The sequence below is a fragment of the Carettochelys insculpta genome, chromosome 24, assembly GCF_033958435.1.
Source record: "Carettochelys insculpta isolate YL-2023 chromosome 24, ASM3395843v1, whole genome shotgun sequence".
NCBI lineage: Eukaryota > Metazoa > Chordata > Testudines > Carettochelyidae > Carettochelys > Carettochelys insculpta.
In genome coordinates this window covers 2,974,872-2,990,057 of record NC_134160.1, presented here as the reverse complement: position 1 = coordinate 2,990,057, position 15,186 = coordinate 2,974,872, and the positions used below count along the sequence as shown (strand labels likewise).

Below are 15,186 nucleotides of genomic sequence, written 5' to 3'. Positions count from 1 at the left end.
GTGTCCCTGTCAAATCTTCTAACATGTTAGGAAATATGTAGACAATGAATTAAAGAATATAAAAAGCAGATTTTACGTAACCAGTATCCTATTTGCTGTGTCTGTGTGGAAAGTATTAGAAGTAGGGGCAGAAGATTGGGAGGAATCCTAGCATTGAATAAATGCCTCATTTTATCAGTTTTAAGAGTATTCAAAATTGTAATACATAAAGAATTGAAAAAAAATTTTGTCTGGTTATTTTTTTCCTATTCCGATTAACACTTCTTTTCTTGCAAGGAGCCTATTACAAAAGACATGGTCCTTGTTGCACAAAATCTACTGCAGTGGATCCCTTATCCTGATTTCTAGCCCAGCCATGCAGGTTTGCAAAATCCCTTCTGTGTAGAACCTAAAGTAGAACCACTGGTACCTAATAGGACAAGTTCTTTGTAAAAATGTTCAGGAAAGGGATAGCGTGGTATGGAAAGTGTTGGAGTGTCTGAAGTGTGCAGAAATTGAGGAGAGTCTGGAAGGGGAGGCAGGCTTAGATGTTTGTGTGGGAAGAGGTAGGCAGGAATTTTGAAAGAAAGGGGAAATTTGAACATTGCATAGAAGAAGAGGGGACCCTGGGTGCAGAGATCCAGGGAAGAGAGGTAACCAGAACAACGGGAGAGGAAGATGCTGTCTCCAGTCGGGACAGGCTGAATGCAGAAAGATGAACTAGGTGCTGCATTTCCTTTTCATCTGACCCCAGCTACATGTCAGCTCTCCAACAGGCTTTGACTTAGGCTGTGGCTGCATGATCTGCTTTTCTCACAGCTTTCCAGTGACACCATGGAAACAAAATGGCAAATGAATTTTAATGTTGATAAACGCAAAGTTATGCATATTAGGAAAAATAATCCCAATTGTACATCCAAAATAATGGGGGCTAACTTAGCTATAACCAACTGAGAGAGAGCTTGGCGTGTCTCTGGATAGTTCGCTGAAACCATCTACTCAAAATGCTGTAGCCATCAGCAAAAAAAAATAGTGCTAGGAATAATTTTGAAAGGGATAGAGAATAAGACAAATTTTTTTTGCCTCTGTATAAATCCATGGTACGCCTACATCCTGAATACTGTGTACAGATGAGGTCACCTCATCTCAGAAAAGATACATTGGTATTGGAAAAAGTTCAGAAAAGGGCAACAAAAATGATGAGGGGTTTGGAACGGATGCCATATGAAGAGAGAGTAAACATACTGGGACTGTTCCATTTAGTAAAGAGACTTGGGGAGGATATGATAGAGGTCTATAAAACCATGACAGGTATGGAGAAAGTGAAGAAGGAAAAGTTATTGTTCCCATAACATAAGAACTAGGGGGTATCAAATGAATAGGTAGCAAGTTTAAACTAACAAAAGAGACTTTTTCTTCACACAGCACAGAGTCAACCTGTGGGACTCCTTGCCAGAAGATGATGTGAAGACCTGGACTTTAACAGAATTAAAAAAAGAACTAGATCCCAAACAGCCTGGGCCTGAAACAGGGAGGCGTTTCTCTTCTTACATCCTTGTTGCTGTGACTCTCATTCCCTGTAAACAAAGAGAAAAGTCCTCTGATTGGCTCCTGGTGGGGATGGTTGCTTGGCAACCACTCATACAAAGGGAACAGGAAAGAACCCAACCACTCATCCTGGGAAGTCAAAATTCTGAGGACAAGGAAGGAAGGAAGGAAGGGGTAAGTTGCTCTGAGCTGATTCACTGGGGAGAGCTGGGAGAGGAGAGGGCAGGTGCTTCAGGAATTAGGCTTTGTGCTGTGAGTCTGAGACTTCTCAGGTGTGGTGCTTTTGCTGTGCGGGTTTGTGCCCAGAGGCACGTGTGTGAGGGAAGGAAGAGGGGCTCTCTGTGCTCCTTGGCTGTAGCACAGATCTCTCAACTCAGCAAAGGGGTGAAGCCGCCGCTGCCTCCTCCTCCTGCCTTTCTCTGTGGTTTTGACTGTAATTTGTTCCATATAATATGACTCTCTTCCACCTATCCTCCAGCGCCAAGGCCTTTGTGTGGCTTCTTTCCTCTCCCAGTGAAAAAGTCTCACAAATTCCCCGCCCCAAACAACCCCCCCTGCCAACGACAACTGGTTTTATTACAAATCTTGCTTTCCGTACTGGCTGAAGAAGCCCCAGGGGTGCTAGATGAACAGGCTGCTTGGCAGAGACCAGCAGGACTCAGTTGCAGTCTCTAAGCCAGGGGTGTGCAAAGTGGTGGGCGGGAGGTGTGTAATTTTGTAAGGTGGGCGCAGTGTGCTCAGTTGCTGGGTCACAGGCTCGTCCATCTCATTAAAACAGTAGAACTGTGTTCCTGTTTTTATGTCTGTGTATTCATGTTGATAAACCGATTCATAAAGTTTTTACATTCTAGATAAACGTTTATTTTCTGACATGTGCTGAAAGGGTTTTTTTATGTGAACGTAAGCCAAATTTCTATTGGTTTGGATTACCAAAGGTTGGGGGGGCCTTCTAACTGCAGGGATGAAAAATGGGACCTGGTGTAAAAAGTTTCCTCACCCTAAGCCATTCTGCCAATGGCAGAGCACAGAGCCGAAGCATCTCCTCAGTAGCACATCCCCCTAATCTTTGAGTTGTTGCATCCAGAGAACAGTCTCCAGCCTACAGAGCTCTGTTCCCACATGGAGTAGGTGCACTCTTGTCTTTGGGACCTAGAGTCCCAAATTTTTCCATCCATGGGCAAAATATTTTTGTTATGCGCACCAAGGCATGCGCGGATGTGCACCACCAATGGAAACACAGGCTGCCAGCTGGGGCACTCTGCAAATCAACTGGGAGGCACTTGAATCTCTCCTGGGTGGCCTCCCAAGCACTCAGCTTACAGGCTACACTGCTCTGCAGGCTCTGCTGCCGAAGACCCAGAGTGTGTGCAGGGCTGCACCTCTGCGTAGAAGAGAGTGATGACAATCTTGCTTTGCTTCTGCAAAGCAGGTGCAGTCTCTGGTCTACTGGCAGTGCAGCCTTTGGCTTGGTTAAGTGTGAGTGGACCAGATAATTAAAATCACCTTCCAGGAGAGACTCACAGAGACGCATCCTGTTACCTGCCCAGGCATGTTACATAGGCCAGGGAAGGTCACTGCTGGGACTGACCGTGTCCCACGATTAGCCACTGGGGAGGTTGCCTGAAGAGCCAAGGAGGCTAAGGATGGACAGGCTCCTTCTCATCTGTAAGGCCCTACCAAGTTCATGGCCCCTTTACATCGATCTCACAGGCAAGGGATTTTAAAAATCGTAAATTGCAGGATTTCAACTACTTAAATCTGAAATTGCACAATGTTCTAATTTTGAGGATCCTGACCCAAGAGGAGATGTGGGAGGGTCACAAGATTACTGTGGGCCATTGCAACCCTTCTACCTTTACTTCTGCGCTGCTGCTGGCAGTGGCACTGCCTCCCAAGCTGGGCAGCTAGAGAACATTGGCTGCTGGCTGGGCGCATGGTAGGATAGTGCCACCCTTCCTTCTCCGCTGGACCCTTCCTCAGCAGCCACCGCTGCCCAGACACTCCAAAGGCAGTGCAGACATAAAGGTAGCCCCCTCCCCATTAGCAGTAGCCATGTGACCCCTCTGCAACTCCCGTTTGGGTCAGAACCAGTCTTCCTCTCATTTTTTCCATCCAAGGGTGGAATATGTTTTATGTGCACCAAGTCGTGTGGATGTGCACCACCCATAAAAACATGCGGTTCTCTGTGGGTGGCTGTGAGCAGGCTGTGAGCGCTCTGCTAATCAGCTGGGCGGCACCTGACTCTGTCCTGGGCAGCTGCCCAAGTGCGCACCTCTCAGGGAACACTGATCGGAACCTCCCATTGGGGCACTCAGATGTCTGCCTGGGCAGCCAGTCAATTGCTTGTTTCTCTGCCTCCTCTGTAGCAAGTTGCCGACATGGCCACGCTAAGTGTGAAGCCCGGACAGAGATTTACCGTACCAGACTGGCACACCAATGCTGACCTCATCTCTACCAATGCGGAGCGTCAGCGTTCGGCTTCCCATCAGATCAGGCAAGAAGCCAGAGCTCTCCGCAATGAAACTAACAACCAGGTGGGCTGCTGAGCTGCTTCCTGCCCCTTTTTGTTTGTTAAAGCGGGTGTTGACTATTTGGGGTCTGGAGACAAGAAGGCAAGACAAGGGGAATGTTAACAGTTTGGCTGGCTAAATGGATCTGGATGGGGAGATTGGTCCCTTTTCAACTTTCAGATCGCGGAGTTGGGCCTATTCTAGTACAGGTTATACCTCCCTCATCCAGCACCCTCAGGACCTGAGTAGTACCGGCTGAGAGGATTTGCCAGACAAGGGGAGGTCAGGCTAGCTGCTTGGGTGGGGCCCATTCCTGTAGGGCTCCCCCGCAGGGCTGCTTCCTCCCACCACCCAACTGGGGTCCCTGCGGCTGGGACTGCCAGCAGGGCTCTGTGCCCCAGCCTGCTCCCAGCCATGGAGCTGCCAGTCACAGCTGCTCTTCGGTCCAACAACATTGATTGTTGTTCCAGATGAGGGATGTTTCTGGGCAAGAGCTTGAAGCTGTAGTGATAAAGGGTTGGCTGGAAGTGCTTGCTTGGTGTGAAATTAGCAAAGCCCAAGTGAATGCTAGTGGAGAAAATAATCTTCCAGTACTATTCTAACTTGCAAACTAATTGAGTGTGGTCATGCTCTTTCCCCATGCTGCATTCACCTTCTGCAAATGTATTTTATTAGCAAAACCGGGTTGAATATCCTGGAAAGATTTTTAAATTCCTTGTGTGCACATTCAGACCAGAAATCTGATTAGGACAGCAGCTTTCAGCCAGTCTTGGGACAGAAACCATCCCAATCTCACCAGTGACCAATCACAGCTGAGCAACAGAGCTTTGGACTCTGAATAGCAAAGTGGAGGGTGAGCAAAACTTGGGTGAAATTGTCAAAAGTTTGAATGAATGAATCTGAGAAAATCCCACTCTGACTTCGTTGACTAAGGCCACATCAACCCTAGCCACTGCAGTTGGGGTGAATGAGGTGTGAGCAGCACCCCACTGTGATCCCGTGCTGCTGCTTGCCCCCAGCTGCCCGCTAAATATATATGCAAATATATATTTGCACCGTCCCCTTCGTCTAACACTTCAAGGTCTCAGGGTACCACAGACACTCACACCAACAGCAACGAAGGGTCCTGTGGCACCCTAGGAACTCCATGAATAAATCTATTTTGTATCCCCTACTGGAACTGTTGCTTCTGGAATACCAGCTGACTCTGGTGCCTTGAGATGCCCCAGCACAATTGATAAGCAGTTCACGGGTTGGTTTGCCGGGCACCTGGTTTTAGACTGGTGGAAAAGGGATCCCAGCACTGCTGGCCAAGCCCTTAAAAGTTCAGGTGATGGTGTAGCAGGACTCAAGCAAGCTCCCTACCTGCCTCAGGGCTGTGTGGCTCCCAGAACTAGCTGCCAAGTCCCTGTGACCCCTAGGTCAGGGAATTTCCTTGTGCTGTCCCTAGTGCCAGCTCCACAATTCCCATGGGCTGGGAGCTGCCTAGGCAGTGTGCTGAGCCCATCATCCCTCCGCCGAGGGGCCAATAGGACATGCTGGCTGCCTCCGGGAGCCGCATGGACCCAGGACATGTAAGCACCCTGCCTTGGCCACGCTGTCTTGCTGACCAGGAGCCATCAGAGGTTAACGTTGCCTGGCTGGAGCTTCCGCCCACCCCAGCCCCTGCCCCAGCTCTGAGCCCCCTTCTGCACCCAGAACCCGTTGGTTTTTGGCCCCAGCCCAGTGAAAATGACTGAGGGTGGGGGAGAGCAGTAGAGAAGGGGCAGGGCAGGGGGATGGAATGAGTGGGGGAGGGGTATTTTGTGCAGTTAGAGAGTTGGCAGCCCCATTTACAGGAGGTGGAATCCTATGGACACATGGCTTTATGGGGGGCAAGTAATATAACAGAGACTCTGGGTCTGGTGCTCTTGTGATTTGGACCTTGCATGGTGGTTTACATTGGCTCAACGTGGGTGTAACACACGGAGCTGCCCAAGGACATGGGAGTCCTTTGCATGGGTAAAATGTACCAGGCGCTGCTTGAGCATGTGAAACACGCCCTCAGCCTCCCCAGTTTCCGCTATAGGAAAGGAATCGAGCTCTGGTCCCTCTTCTCGCTGCAGACACGGTGGGATGAGCATGACAACCGGACGCGACTGGCTGAGCGCATCGACAGCATGAACAGATGGAAGGAGACCTTGGACAAATGCCTCGCAGACATCGACACTGAAATTGATGCCTTAGCCAAAGTTAGTTGAAGACAGATGGCTTTAAACTCAACATATGCTCTCAACGCTTGTGACTTTAAACAGCTAAGGCCTTGGCTCTGCAACGAGCTGTGGGTGGACAGAGTCCCATGGGGGGCTTAGCACCAGTGTGCTGAGTTGAGTGGAGAATCAGGGCCTTCCATTGCTTTCAATACAGCAAACCCAGTAGCTGAAATAAAACACAAGTCAGGAAATAAGAAGAGGGGTTTTAAAAACATTAGGAACACAACAGGAAAAATTCAAGTTATGTCCTTTTTTATGGTTGGACTCAGGAGTGTCCCCCTCCATATTTATCACAGCTTTAAAAAGGACTCAATCTATTTTGTGCATTTCCCCTATGACTTGCTGCAGGACCATGGGCAAGTCACCCTGTCCCTTGGAGACTGAGCTGCTGCTGCTGGGGAGAGGGCAGGGCGTGAGACACAGAATTTTTGCGGAGTGCTGAGGTGCTGAGTGAACAGGATAACAGGGCTGTGATTAATGGGAAATGGAGAAAGCATTTAGGGTTGCCAGTCGGGGGGAAGCACTTCTCATCCTTTGGCTGAGCGTCTGAATGGCAGGCAGTCAGCTTGAGCACGTTGCGCCCAGTGGAGGGCAGCAGTGACCTCTAAAGAGGGTACACAGATATCTGCTCCTTATCTGTGGGTGTGGACATGGGTATCCGTGATTCTTTTCTGCAGCTGTTGGAGTGGATACTACAAAAGGGCTCTACACAGGTGCTTGTCCCGGTCCACCCTGCCCGACACTTACCTGGGGGGTGAGCGTGGAGCGCACCAGCAGAGGACCACGGATGGGGCATGGGTGTTTGTCCCCCTCCGTCCTGCCAGATGCTGCTGTTGGGAGTGGGACAAGCTCACTGTCCCAATCGCACTCCTCTGCAGGTGCGCCCTGATCCTGCCCCAATGGGGCGGAGGAGGACAAGCACCCCGGGGACAACCCCCCCCACCACTCCTGAGACAGAGTACCACAAGGCCACCTGCTGCTGAGGGGCTGATGGGGATACACACAAAGGGCAGGGACCGGATTTCAGATTGGCTCTAAATCCACATTTTTTGCCCCCACGTTGGGCTTCAGGCACAGTGATGGGAATGGCAGTGAGCACACCCCTAACCTGTGCGGGCTGCTCCCCCTGCAGATGAAGGAGGCAGCCGAACGAGCGCTGCAGGCCAAGAACTTGCCCTTGGATGTGGCGATCGAGTGCTTGACGCTGCGGGAGAGTCGCCGTGCCATCGATGTGGTGAAGGACCCCGTGGAGGACGAGCTGCACAAGGAGGTGGAGGTGATTGACGGAGCCAAGAGAGACCTGCAGCAGAAAGTGAGCGAGGCCTTTGAGCAGCTCTGGTGAGTTGAGCTTGGGATGGTGCCCACCAGCCTGGCGATGCCAAATCATCTCTCCCTGTGGGACTCTGGCCCAGTGGGTCTCACGTGAGGCCTTCATGTGCCTCCAGACTGGCCAGTGTCTGAGCTGAGCCCTCTGTGTGACCACGTCTGTGCTCTCACGGCGGTGGAGGGTGTGTTTAAATGCTGAGTCGGCATCTCCACAGGACACCCAGTAGCACCCTGGCCGGAACGGGCCTAATTAAGAATTGATGTTAGAAGGGCAGCTGGAGTGATGGACTGATTAAAACTGGGAGGGGGGGGTGGGGAGCAAGTGTGGCAGCTAAAGGGTAGGCTGCAACTTCTGATTGGAGGCTGTGGGGTCCCAACAGGGGAGACTGGGAAGGTACTTGAGTCTTGAAAGGGACTTCTAAAAATTCAGGCCTCTCCAATTCCCCCAATCCCAGGCTGCTTTCAAAGCCTGACCCTTCAGTGCCCAGCCTTATGGGCACTATGCCCTTCTGGGTCACAGCACGGCAGTCCTGCTCGGGCGGTGTTTCAAGCAGCAGCTACGGATGAGCCACAAAGCAGCCGGGAGGTCTCTGCAGGGAGTCAGACTGGGCTAGCGTGGTCCTGTAGGGTCTCATGGATTTTTTATAAGCCCAGTCGAGTCTCTAGCCCTCACAGTCACCAAGGAAGCTTCGAAAAGGTGAGCTGCTTTTAGGCCAGATGGATTGTCACTGTCTCTGTAACCCCTGCTGGACCCGTAGCTGTGTCCTCACTGATGAGTGAATCAGCCTGGCAGCCCAGGTCTGACCCAGGGTTGTGCGCTGTACGCTGTGTGCTCTGTCTGCCAAGGAGAGAGGTTTTCACAGACTGTTCCAGTATCACCTTTTTCACTTTCTCCTGCCCCTTCCTTTGGCAGCCTATTGCAGGAAGCGCGCCAGCAGCTCAACTTCGATCACCGGGGCAAAATGGAAGCCCTGGAGATAGACCGGGTCTGCTCCTCCCTCAATGTCAACTCCCCCAACATCTCCTTCAAGGTCAATCCAACCCGGGTCCCAGTCGGGTAAGTGAAAAACCAGCCCCCTCTTAGCCAAGCCCAGGCTGTTGTAACTGTCATGCAGATGCAGGAAAGACTTGGGATCCTGGCCGCCTTCAACTGAGTTTCTGGAGCCACATGGACATGACTGGATTAGCAGAGAGCCTCGCTTGGAGTTTAAAACACCAAGAGCTGGAGTCAGGGCGGGCTGGCTGGCTAGCTCCACTGCTAGCCATGAGTCATAGCATATACAGCACTAAGGACAGTAAGTCCCTGCCTTCCTCCAGGTGCCCAGTGATTGTTGTTACTGGTAACCATTGGTCCTTCCCGAGCAGCCTCCTGCTGAGTGTTTCAAAGCCCTTTATGGGCACGTGAGCCTCACAACATCCTAGAGATATAACTTCATAGCATCCCCTTGTTATAGAAAGGGAAACTGAAGCATAGAGAGGGAAGTGAGTTGCCCAAAGTATCCCAGCAAGTCAGTGACAGATGTGGGGTGAGGACCTGACCTCTGTTGTCACCCTGAGGCCATGTTGCTTTCCCGGTGAGGGTAAGAATTTATAGCAACAGATAACCCAAGGTACAGGGTAAGTGTAATGTTTGGATCTCTCAAAGGCATTGGGCTCAATGCAGGAATTCCCCAGTGGGACTCTTTGGTCTGTGTTATGTAACAGGTCCAGTACAACAGAGTGGTCCCATCTGGTCTTGAAATCTGAGTCTCCTGACAGTTGTAGGAAGTTTTTTCCACCTTGGCATGGGGAGCTTTCTTTCAAGCTCTCCTGCAGTTACTCAACTTATTCCCCGAGGCCTGAGTGTAAACGGTCTGTCCTCTTGCGCACACTTGGCATTGTAGATCGACAACGCCTCAGCAGTGGGACCAGTACAGCCAGTACAACAAAGACCGAGCGGAGGCAGAAATGAAAGCCTCCATGGAGCTGCGGGAGGCAATAGCGCTCACCGTTGCCCAGGTACGTGACTCGCCCGTCGGTGATGGAAGAGCCGTCAGCTAGTTGACGTATGTTAAACTGGGTGATCATGGAATCCTAGGGCTGGAAGAGACCCCAGGAGGTCACCGAGTCCACCCCCAGCCAGGGCTCTAGAGATGGAGTTTCCACCACCACTCTTGGTAACACATTCCAGGACTTCACCACCCGCCAAGTGAAATAGTTTTTCCTAATATCCAACCTAGACCTCCCACACTGCAACCTCAGACCATTGCTCCTTGTTCTGCTGTTGGTAACCACTGAGAACAGCCTCTCTCCAGCCTCTTTAGAACCACCCCCCTTCACTCGTCTCTTCCGCAAACTAAATAAGCCCAAATCCCTCAGCCTCTCCTTATAGGTCATGTGCTCCAGCCCCTGAATCATTTTCGTTGCCCTCCACTGGACCCTCTCTAGTGCAGCCACATCGTTTCTTTACTGCAGGGCCCAGAACAGGACGCAATACTCGAGATGTGACCTCATTAGCACCAAATAAAGAGGAATAATCGCTTACCTAGATCTGCTGGAAATGCTCCTCCTAATGCACCTCAATATGTCTTTAGCTTTGTTGGCTACAAGGTCACACTGTTGACTCATATCCAGCATCTCATCCACTGTAATCCCCAGGCCCTTTTCTGCTGCACTGCTACTTAGCCAGTTGGTCCCCAGCCTGTAATAGTGCCTAGGATTCTTCCATCCCCAGGGCAGGACTCTGCACGTGTCTCTGTGAGCTTTAGCCATATGTTCCCCAGTGGGGATGGCTGGATGAATGCGGCCTGCCCCACAGATTAGAGGTAAGCGGTGGTCGGACTGTGCATTCTAGGGAGAGGAGGTTTGAAAAAGCCCAATTTAAATTAACCCTCCAGCACCCACCTGCAGAGCATCCAAAGCATGTTTGGGCCTGCTGCGTAGTGCTGGATCTCGAAAAGGGAAGTTTTCTTTGGTTGTCAGAGGACGGCTCTTTGCCTGGGTAGTGACTTATAAAAGGGCAGCTGTGCCTCACTAAGTTATTCCTTTGGGTTCACGAGAGTTTCATGGCTCCCTGCAGATTGCCCAAGGCGGGGTGTGCCAGGTGTTTCAGGCATGGGGGCGATAGCAAGGAGCACCCAACAGCTGAGAATTGTTTCCTTCTCCGCCCCCATCTGCCTGTCTATGCCTCTGCCTTTTGTCTTTATGTTATGCTGTAAGTTCTTTGGGGGCAGGGACTTTATTTGTTCTCTGTACAGCACCTGGCGCAGTGGGGTCCTGGCCAGGGTTCCTTTGAACTTTTTCCATCCAGTGACAAAATAAATGTTATGCGCACTAAGGCATGTGTGGATGTGTACCACCTACAGAAACTAACGCTACCAACTGTGGGGGTTCTGCTAATGAGCTGGGCGGCACCTGACTCTCTCCTGGGCAGCTGCCCAAGTGCTCAGCTTACAGGGAACCCTGGAACTGGTCCTGACCAGGGTCCTGTCAGGTGACCATATAAATAATAAATAATTAGGCAGTTGCCCCAGGGCCCAGAGCTCTGCTTGCATTTGCTGCGGCAGTGGCAGCTGCTGTGGCTAGAGCCCAGGGCTCTTTAAGTCACTGCTGGATCACCACAAGCTGCCCTTAGCCCTGCCCCTTCTGGGAGTGCAGCTCTGTTCCACCACCACCTTGCCCAGGGCCCCATGGAGGTTGTTGGCTGTCCTGTAAATAATAATGAGCACTGGGGTGTGATGAAGAGCACAGGGAGACTGCAGAGGAGCACAGGAATGGGCCCTGGAAGTAAGGGTTGCATGTTAGGTGGGGAGCAGATAATGCAGGGGAGACACCCCCCAGCTATACATGCCCAACCATATCCTGTTTCCCCTCTAGACAAACAACGAGCTGGAAGCTCAGCGGGTGGCCACAGAGTTTGCCTTGCGGAAGAGGATCCGGGAGTTTGAAAAAGCTTATGACGAGCTGAAATGGCAGGAGAAGAATGTAAATTTCTGGCTTGTTTCCTTCACTATCCAGCACCCTTGAGTGAGATTCTGGCTTCAGAGTGTCTCTCTAGCAGGGACACTGGTGGCATGATGTGCCACCTTTAACTGTGGCCTGAACAGAGAGCTTAACTATCTTAAAAACAACAAGAAGTCCTGTGACACCTTCTAGACGAACCGATATTTCGGAATGTAAGCTTATGTGTGGGCAGAGACCTTCTTCGGCATCTGTGCCACTCCGCTCTGAAGCGGGTCTTTGCCCACGAAAGCTCATGCTCCAAAGTATCGGTTAGTCTATAAGGTGCCACAGGACTACTTGTTGTTTTTGCAGATCCAGACTAACATGGCTACCTCTCTGATACGTAACTATCTTATGCATTACAAAGACAATTTCCCCATCTGTGATAGTCCCAGCTGTGAGACACATCCTGCTTAATTGGATTCATTAACTGTCTCTACTGGGGATAGGTAACCCTCCCCCACTAGATAAACCCTGCATTCTGTTTTCCTCTCCATTTTTCATCTGAGAAGGGGATTTTGCCCACAAAAGCTTGTGACCTAATACGGGTGTTAGTCTCTAAGGTGCCAAGGGCCTGCTTGTACCTTGTGGTGGTTGGGCACACCCCAATGCAAGAAGAGATTCTGACAGAAACTTCTTGACATGTCTGCTCCAGCACATCCCTAACTACCATGGGAGACTGCCAGGGATCTGTCCCAAGGCCCAGCATTGGCACGGGGAGCCTCTGCTGGAGAACTCCCAAATGAGAGATGCTGCCCATGTTGATGCAGATGCCAGGCATGTGGCCACCCAGTCATCTCAGGCAGAAATCACTGGTGCTCACACGGGCACAGCTGGGCCTAAACTAAAGCCCTTGTCTCAGGTGTTGATTGCAACCAGCCCTTGTAAAACACAGCAGGGGCTGGATGCACAGTATCGGCTGTGTGAGCTCAAGGCAACCAAGCCACAGCTCCTATGCAGTGCTTGGGCCGGCAGGGCCATAGAGCTGGTGAGAAGCAGCATGTGTGACACTGCAAATGAGTCTAAGCGGTTTACCCCACTGCTTGGGTTTGAGCCCTGCTAGTCCAGTGCAAAGGGAAAGGCGCCTTTTTCCAACTGAGCCTGTGGCAGGAGAGCAATGTGATTGGAGGGATCACGGACGGGACAGTCTACAAACTGCTCTGAATCCAGCCCAGCTTGGCCCTAACTGAAGAATGTTCCCACCTGAAGCCCATTCAGTGGTGTAAGCGGGATGGTAACAGTTCACCAATAAGCCTCACCGTAAATGGATGAGGCTTTACCGATAACGGTTAACCGGTGGGGGCTCCAGAAGCCCTCCACCCACAGTAGACAGGGGCTGCTCCAGAGCAGCCCTGAGAGCTTTGCAAGTGGCGGGAGGGGCCCTCTCCAGGCCAGCTCTGGAAGTGCCCTGGCATTTAACTGGTTGGTTAATTAAACAGAATTTTATATCCCAAGGGCTAAGTCTACACTACAGCAACCTGTCGACAGAAGTTGCGGTTGGAAGATATATTCCGACAAAAGTTGACAGATTGCAGCTACCTACGAAAGCGGATTGCTCTGTTGATCTGCTCTGTTGGCAGAGAGTGGGCAGATGCCTGGCCGCTCTCTCGACAGAACGGCCAACTAGAAGCACAGCAGACAGGGCTGCCAGCTTGTCAGCAAAACTCTATAGTGTAGGTGAAGCTAAGGTATGAGTAACTCAGAGGCTCTTTATCCACAACGCTATTGTTCAGTGGTATCTGCAAGCTGAGAAGCCAGTTCTGGCCCTTATGTCTCAGCATATTAACCCATCCACTGTGGCCCTGGGAAACTTAATTGGGGTGGAAGTTGTATTTTTAAGCAATGATGCCTGCTCCATATACCCTGAGCAAACTGTGTTGAACCCCTTTGAGCAGAAACTCTTTAGCCCTTGTTTAAAAACATTCCCAGCCTAGTAAAACCCCAAAGGGGCAGGAGCCTTCTTGAGTACAGCTGGTTCCCCAGCTAGATCTCATGGGAATTTCCCTAATACCTACAAGCCAATCTTTGCACCCTTGCTAAGATGGAGAATTGCAAGCACAGGGGGGGTAACAACCCTTTTGTGCTGTGTGTGTTAATCCCCAGACGTTGGAGGAGATTGCTGAGATGGAAGAGGACATCCGACGCCTTGAGGAAGATCTCAAGAAGAAAATGTGGGATCTGAAACTCGCGCACACTCGCCTGGAGACCCGGACTTACCGCCCCAACATGGAGCTGTGCCGGGATCAGGTATCCACATGCCTGTAGGTGGGGTGTAGGGTGTGGTGAAGGGTACTAGCCTGGCCTTTGTCCAGGAGTGCTTTGAGGTTGAGGGTGCAACCCTAGGCAGAGCTGATATAGAACCAAACTCCTTCTGTTGCTCTGAAACACGTTTAGGTGTGGGCTGAATGGAAACTAAAAGATAAACAGAAAAGGACTCCACCACGCTGTGAGAGTTAAAACATGGAAACAAGGTGTGTTGGGGGTGATAGGTTAAAGAAAGAGGGACTTGAGGGAATCAACTGGGAAACCCAGTATCAGCTCTACTAACTCTAAAGGCCTCTCCCCAACTCCTAGGTGCAGTATGGGTTAACTGACGAGGTCCACCAGCTGGAAGGTACCATCGCTGCCCTGAAGCAGAAGCTTGCACAGTCACAGTACGTTCCTAGGTGGTTTGGGAGTAGTCTCCAAGGAAGAATGGCATTAACAAGTAGCAGAAGGGTGTGTAACATTGCTAGCAGGGAGCGCTGCAGGTCAGAAACAGGGTGCATCATTAGAGCTGTGCAGGGAGCTCTGGGTGAGACAGTAGGGGGAGCTACAGGTCAGGACTGGCAGAGCTGGTGTGCGTGGGTCTGTGTGAGCGTGCTTACAGAATCATCAAGGGGGAAGGGAACTGGGCAAACAACTGGGGAGATGGAATGGAATGCATGTTGGATCCCCATTGCCACATCTCTTGCATGCCGCATTCCAGCAGCATCATGTGGGCTTCCCATTAAGAGACCTGAGCAATAAATACAATGCGTCAGGAGCTTCCCCTCCTCCTCCTGCCCCTCCAGTGTGTGCGTTTGCTTGAACGTGCAAAGGCAAGAGCTGTGCTGATTTTCTGTTGGAGTAGAAAGCCTGGTTATTTGTCAGCAATGCCAGGAGACTATAGTGGCACAGATGCTCCCCTGAGTTCCTAACTTTTGCTTTCCTCAGGGATGCACTAGATGCTCTCTATAAACACCTGTACCGCATCCAAACTGATATGGCCAACAAAGCCAACTCCCTGATGCTGGACAACAAGTGCATGGACAGCAGGAGAAAACTCACAGTCCCCGCTGAGAAATTTGTGCCAGAGGTCGACACCTTCAACCGAACCACTAACCGTACCCTCTCCGGGCTGAAGAGCAGGCAGCTGGAGCTGGCATAATCCACATGGAACAGCCTTGGGCACCAGAGCCACACTGACGGAAAAACACCCAAGGAAAGCTGACATCTGTGTTGTATTAAATCATTATTCTCCTGCCCCCTAAGTTGTTTTATAACTGTCCCCTTGCAAGATTTCTATAGCTTCTTGCACTCCGAGGAGCATTATACACAATAAAGTCTGT

At 50.9% G+C, this 15,186-nt stretch overlaps 2 protein-coding genes across 3 annotated transcripts in view; both read left to right on the top strand.

Annotated features, from left to right (window-relative positions):
• Positions 1-1,532, top strand: part of AGO3 (argonaute RISC catalytic component 3) — a 67,398-nt gene extending 65,866 nt beyond the window's left edge. The window contains exon 20 of one of the 2 annotated variants that reach the window (XR_012642471.1): positions 1,405-1,532. The gene's annotated coding sequence lies outside the window, so the exon portion shown is untranslated. The remainder of the gene's footprint in view (positions 1-1,404) is intronic. The other variant, XR_012642472.1, reaches the window with a different exon arrangement.
• TEKT2 (tektin 2) overlaps positions 1-15,186 on the top strand; it is a 16,809-nt gene extending 1,623 nt beyond the window's left edge. The window contains exons 2-12 of the mRNA XM_074976582.1: positions 277-361; positions 1,405-1,701; positions 3,894-4,061; positions 6,143-6,268; positions 7,422-7,627; positions 8,529-8,672; positions 9,499-9,613; positions 11,471-11,578; positions 13,700-13,843; positions 14,171-14,250; positions 14,792-15,186. Coding sequence (XP_074832683.1) covers positions 356-361; positions 1,405-1,701; positions 3,894-4,061; positions 6,143-6,268; positions 7,422-7,627; positions 8,529-8,672; positions 9,499-9,613; positions 11,471-11,578; positions 13,700-13,843; positions 14,171-14,250; positions 14,792-15,005 — 1,608 coding nt within the window. The 5' untranslated portion in view covers positions 277-355 and the 3' untranslated portion in view covers positions 15,006-15,186. The remainder of the gene's footprint in view (positions 1-276; positions 362-1,404; positions 1,702-3,893; positions 4,062-6,142; positions 6,269-7,421; positions 7,628-8,528; positions 8,673-9,498; positions 9,614-11,470; positions 11,579-13,699; positions 13,844-14,170; positions 14,251-14,791) is intronic.